At 45.8% G+C, this 5,969-nt stretch overlaps 1 protein-coding gene across 1 annotated transcript; it reads left to right on the top strand.

The window, feature by feature from the left end:
* On the top strand, positions 1-3,513 carry SNTN (sentan, cilia apical structure protein). The gene is made up of 4 exons (XM_009284389.2): positions 1-125; positions 754-788; positions 1,554-1,693; positions 3,355-3,513. Exons 1-4 carry the CDS (start codon positions 16-18, stop codon positions 3,511-3,513), a joined length of 444 nt encoding a protein of 147 aa, XP_009282664.1. The 5' UTR covers positions 1-15.
* The last annotated feature ends 2,456 nt before the right edge of the window (positions 3,514-5,969 follow it).

The following is a 5,969-nucleotide window of genomic DNA, read 5'->3' as shown; positions in this document are numbered from 1 at the left end:
CACCCCGGCCTCGAGATGTGTGGCTGTAGAGCAAGCGTTCCCAGCACGAAGCAGTACTCGGTCAATCAGCCAGCTCCTGCTTCCACCAAAAAAAGCCCTTTGGTTGCAGCAGGCATGCCCAAGCGGTAAGTCATCGCTTTGTTCTTTGCATCTCTGGTGAGCTGCCGTTTGTCTTGAAGTTCATTATCTGGATGTATTTGTCTCTATCACAAGCAAACTCTTCTGCTGTGCGTTGGCTGCTCTGTAATTAGTTTCCAGCACTTTAGCAAAAGTAAGCAGGCTTTAAGTTTTAACAGAAAGCAGGGGAGGCACTCCTCACAGATGTGAGTCCTGCTGGAAATAAAAGCTATGTGTCTGCTCCAAACTGGGAGCAGTGGTGAGTAGGGGATGACACTCTGTACTTCCCTGGGGATGGGCTTAAAACTGAGAAACTTCCCGGAGCTCTTTCATGTTCTGAAGAAATTACTTGAAGGATGTTGCAATGCCCCTGTCTTAAAATTATTTAATAAGCACCCTTACTAACAACTCCAGGCTACTTGCTAGGTGAAGAATTAGGAGCTGTGTGATGTTGTGTGCTGCTTGTAAAGGCCATCTTCCTTTCTACTGTGAAGGAAAGCCAGTCTCCCTTGGGAAGCCCTGAGTTCCTGGGGGATTAAATGAAACAGAAACGAGCAAACTCGCTCACAGAGAAACTACATATACGCACACAATTCACCAGGTGATAACCGTGCCTCTCTTCTCTCTCACTACCAGCATACCTATAGCCAAGCAGCTGGCATCAATAAAAGGTAAGGGGACCCATTTGTTGCCCCTTGGGGGTTCAGGTCTTCCAAGGCCACGGCCCAAGTGCAGTAAATCCCGGTGATTTAGCAGAGCTGCACCCTCGGCTGGTGCAAGACGAGAAGGTCTCGTGGGTCCCTGTGCAACGTGCTCCCGTGTTGATCTGCATCTCCTCTTCTGCTTGCCTTTCCATTAAAAATCACAACCCAAATCATCTGTGGTATCTGATGCTAACTGAGGGCTGTGAGTGTGCAGTCTTTAGCATGCAGCTCAGGAGGGAGGGAACGTATCCAGCCAAAATCCCAAGTATACTGTAAGGCTGAAGTGTAATGCTGATGCTCAGACACGGGCATTTCTGTTCAGCCAGGTTTCCCAAATGGGCCATGTTTTCCCTGATACAGGTTCCTGGGAGTCCAAACGCACCCAGGAGATGGCCAGCACGGCCTTTCCCCATGGCATGGCAGGTCCTTGCTGGATGCCCAGGCTGGGGGTAGACCAGATGGGTCTCACGTGTCACCCTGCATTACTGCCCCAGCTCCGATCAAAAGCTTCTTTTTGGGGTGTGTTTCCATGGGACGTGAGGCATGTTGCTGGCCCACTCCAAATAAAATCTGGGCCAGGTCCTCTGTGGGTATAAACAGTTTCAGTCTCATTAACTTTAATGAAACTACACAGATTTCCACCCACTCAGGATGGTTCTGACAGATTCCTTTCAATTATCTCTCAAATGCCACTTTTTCTGATAGACTGATAACTTTTTCCCCCCTTGCTAGCTCTAGGAAAAGGCTCAGACCTTGAAAAAACTTTTGCTACTGCGGCTTTGGTGTATAACAACTCTGCTGACCCCGAGGGCAAGCTCAGCAAAGCTGAAACCAAAAGCTTGCTGCAAACCCAGTTTCGGGGTTTCATACAGGTGAGGGGGGTTTGGGTGAGCGGGTGGCGCTGGGCTGGCACTGGCCGGGCACTTTGGGTGTGGGAATGGCACCTCGGGCTCTGTCCTGCAGCTGGGCAGGCATCAGTCCATGGGGTAATCCCAAGTGAGAGTGTAGTGATTTGGTACAAACATCTTCAGTGAACTAGTTGCTTTACGTTGAGCCTGTGTCTGACACAGGGCTAAAGGAGGGGGGACAGCAATAAATCACGGTTGACGTGCCTGCTTGCATTTTTTTAAAGAAAATGGGGCAATTGCAAAAAAACCCACAAAAAAACACCAAGTGAGAGTGTAGTGATTTGGTACAAACATCTTCAGTGAACTAGTTGCTTTACGTTGAGCCTGTGTCTGACACAGGGCTAAAGGAGGGGGGACAGCAATAAATCACGGTTGACGTGCCTGCTTGCATTTTTTTAAAGAAAATGGGGCAATTGCAAAAAAACCCAAACAAACAAACAAACAAAAACCCCTCAGACAATGACAGAGACTGTATTTATGAAGAGAAGAAAGCCATTGCATTTAATGAGGCGTTTGGTAGTTTGCCAGAGCACTGACCCAGTACCAGGAGAGCCAGCCCCGTGCTGCAGAGCCGCATGCGCTGCGGTCACTGGTGGGGCTGCTGGGAGAAAGGGAGCAGAAAGCACCTCTCCATCGGTCACCCACCCGGGGTCTCGGTGGCAGCTGGGTATAGGGAAAAACACCTATATCGGCACTTGTGGCTGTAAATTTCTTGCAGATTTTTTTTTTCCCCCCTCTCTAAATAAAACAAAACAAAAGAGTTTTATCAAGTGATAGAAAAAAACATGTAGGACTAGTAAAAAGAACTCAACTAAATAAATGAAAGAGATGTTTAGGAGTAAAGACATTCTTGACGATACCTTTGCTTCCAAGAATAACAAAATCATATGACTGGTTGAGGAGGGGGAATTGGTACCAGATTAGAAACTAGGCACCTTACGGAAAAGGACTTGAAAATATCAATACCCAATCAAATCTGGAATCATGAGATGTTTTGAAGATTATTAAGCTAAAAGAATATCCTGGAACTCTTTTTTTTTTTTTTTTCCCCCCATAAGGAAATATGAATAACAGACACGATACATTATTTTAATAACCCCTTCCATTCCAACAGTAATGTCCAACAGGACAGAGAATAGCAGCTACTGACGTCATGTCTGTAAAATCAACAGTTTCTGAGACCTTCACAGTATATATTTGAGGACCTGTCTTGAATATTAAGGTTAGGAGGGTTGATTGGTTTTTTCCTCTCCCTGATTTTATCAAGACACAGGACTCCATTTTTTTTCCAGCAGTTACCAGCTACATCATCATCACTGCCAGATTTTCAGTCATGACTAGGTGTCTTTTAAAAGATGTATTCTGGATTCGGGTGGAAACTTTGGGGACTGGTTGTTCTGTCTGATTGCTATAATATTTCTGTTTGAGTTTCTTGGGATACCTTTAGAAAAACTAATATGCATGTGAACATAAAAACCTGAATGGGAAGATAGAAAAATACATGAATTTTTACATAGGTGTCTTTCTCTTTTCCTTTCTTCTTTTTTTTTTTTTAATGATACTATAAAAAAGGAGCCTCATGCTTAATTTTTTTTTTTTTCCCCCCCATTTAAAATTCTCCATAGGGCCAAGAAAACAAACCAAAATACCAGGAAATAATTTCTGCCCTGGATGAGGAGTCGGAGAACAAAATCGATTTTGAAGATTTCATGATCTTGTTAGTCAGTCTCACTCTGATGTCTGACCTACTGCAGGAGATCAAAAATGTGAAAACCACAAAATGATCGGTGCTTTAAAAGAAGAAATGGCTTGGCAGTTTATAAGGAAAGCAGGAGTGAACCGCACACAGAGATAACACCGAGTGCCTGGATACCCTGTGCTGGTCCCTTTTAAATAGAATAAAGTCTTGTCCAAACCTGGCTGAACTCACTCCTCTGTAGAAACGGTTCGTGGAGTGAAATGTTGGTGCTCAGGGCTTTGTGTCTGCTACGTACGTGCTTTGGGAGGGTGTGCTGACTGGCTGTCGGTGGGTCCCAAGGCCCCAACACCAGTTAGCAGCTGGGTGCAGCCCCCAGCCCAGCTTAATGCCAGGGAAAGGCAGCCCATGCTCTCCCAGACCTCTCCGTCATCTCCCACACCATTGTGGGGAGATGATGGGGAGATTACTGCAAAAATGTGCAGCCCCATCTCCCTTCGGGGCAGCAGCATGCGTGGCATGGCCGGTCAGCTCCCCAGGGCTCTCCCAGTCACCCCAGGGTGCTTCAGCCCTGAGCAGAGTGATCCCAGTGGTGGGTTTCACAATTGGCAGCGACCGCAAAATCTGTTGCAGCCTTCGGTAAACATTGACTTTAGTCTGTGTGGTTTCCAACGACCATTAACCCTTCTGAAAGGAGCATTAATTTATTTTTATTTCCTCCTCTAGCTGACCTCTTCATTGAGTGATCACTATGGAAGGAATTTCAAGCCCAGCATTTGCAATGCATCTTTGGCAGTGCTGTGCTTGTGTGACCAAAGGGGTGACTTAGTTAAACACGTCAGCCAGCTGAGCCCGTTGGTTCATGAAACTGTGAAGAGGAGAAACCAGATAAGTGAAGAGGTAGGCCAGACTAGGGATGGTGGGGAAAAAGGGTGGCCAATAAAGTGTTTGTATTGGAGCTGACTATGGGCTTGCTTAGGGCCAGAGCCTCAGTATTAAACGCTCATCATCCTAATCTTTGTTTTGATTCCTACCTATCAGGTCCTGGCTCAGAGCCAACATTTAGCCCACTGTGACATCCCTTTGGGGCACAAAAAGTGGTCTCACAGGAACAGAATATCCTCTGTAAGAATTTAACAAGCCTCTACCAAGACAGTAAAGATGAGCAAGCCAGCAAAACATTGCAACCCTTTTCATTTTCTCTTCTTCCTTGTCTGGAAAGGAGAAGACAAGAATGATTTAGCTTCAGTGCGTAATTTTTTAAACAGGAAGGGATCAAAACCTTTGGTGTTAAAAGAGGGAAATTAATGCCAGCTGAGTAACAAGATTTAACTCCTTGACATAAAAAGGCTCTCAGTGTTTCCAGAAGCTAAGAGGATGTTTTGTAACGGATTTTGGTGCAAAGGAAAGACACATTGCAGTAGGAGCCCAGCAGTCATTTGTTTTGAGAGGGAAGGTCTGTGTCTTTGTGCGGTATGGGACGGAGCTGAAAGAAGAAATGCAAATGGATGCGGTGGGTTTTGAAATGAAGCTCAGCAGGTAAGGTGCTGCTCTGTGGGGTTTGAACCTCAGTCAGGACATGGCCTGGCCTGGAGGCTAAACATTCACAAATGATCCTCCTACAAATAAAATCTCATATTAGCCAAGTCCCTTGCTCTGATGGTGGGTTGCAACAATAGGCAGTATCAAACCTGCGGCGAGAAGTGACAAAACCAGCAAGCAGCCGTTTCTGCCCGTTAGCTTGCTCATGGAGATGTCCCTCCCGTACACCTCCCACTGAGGGACTGGTGGCCCCGTGCTGTGAGGGTGACTGCCCCCTGCACGTCAAATCTCCCACAGATGGGAAATGGGAGCACAGGGATGGATGAAGAGGGCAAACTTCTCCTGGAGACCATCCCTTCTGGGCTTGTGTCCTCTGAGGAAGCGGACCTTGACCAAGCACTCCGGATCAAAATGAGGACTTGATCTGGTAGCCTCATCCATGCGGGTATCACAGCTTCATATTGATAATGTGTCCCTAGTGTTGCTCAGTCTTTTCCCCCGTCCCCTTGGTTTTTGGCCAGGTAGAAGATCTGTGAAAGCTTAAAAAATCAGCTGATGCTCCTTTCCTGGGGTAGAAAGATGGATTGAATGTGAGAGTTCCTAGAAGGCTTTGCCATTACTAATGTAAAGAAAACAGCACAGCCCTGAAAAGCTTGTTTGGGAGCCACTGGTGACTCTGAAAGCATAAATTTCCTAATATCCCTCTGTTACAACAAAAAGCCAAAAGCAACAATATTGTGAAGCCAATTAAGAAGGAGTTCTTTGAAATTGCTAAGGCCCTAACACAGTTTCTGTTATTGTTGAAATGTTTCTTAATATTGCATGACTTGAATTAATGACTTAAGAGCCTTTTATCAGATCAATTCGCTCTGTCACCTCATCGTATGCAAGCCCTTTTTATTCTAATGCAGTGTGTTGTGAGCTAGCATCCCAAGTCCCTGGCTTCGATCAAAAGCCCCTTGTGCTAAGCACAGTGAAAATCCAAAGTAAGAAGCAATTCCT

The sequence above is a fragment of the Aptenodytes forsteri genome, unplaced genomic scaffold (genome assembly GCF_000699145.1).
Source record: "Aptenodytes forsteri isolate BGI_AS27 unplaced genomic scaffold, ASM69914v1 Scaffold53, whole genome shotgun sequence".
Taxonomy (NCBI): Eukaryota; Metazoa; Chordata; class Aves; order Sphenisciformes; family Spheniscidae; genus Aptenodytes; species Aptenodytes forsteri.
The sequence above is the reverse complement of the archived record's forward strand: the minus strand, read 5'-3'. Positions and strand labels throughout refer to the sequence as shown.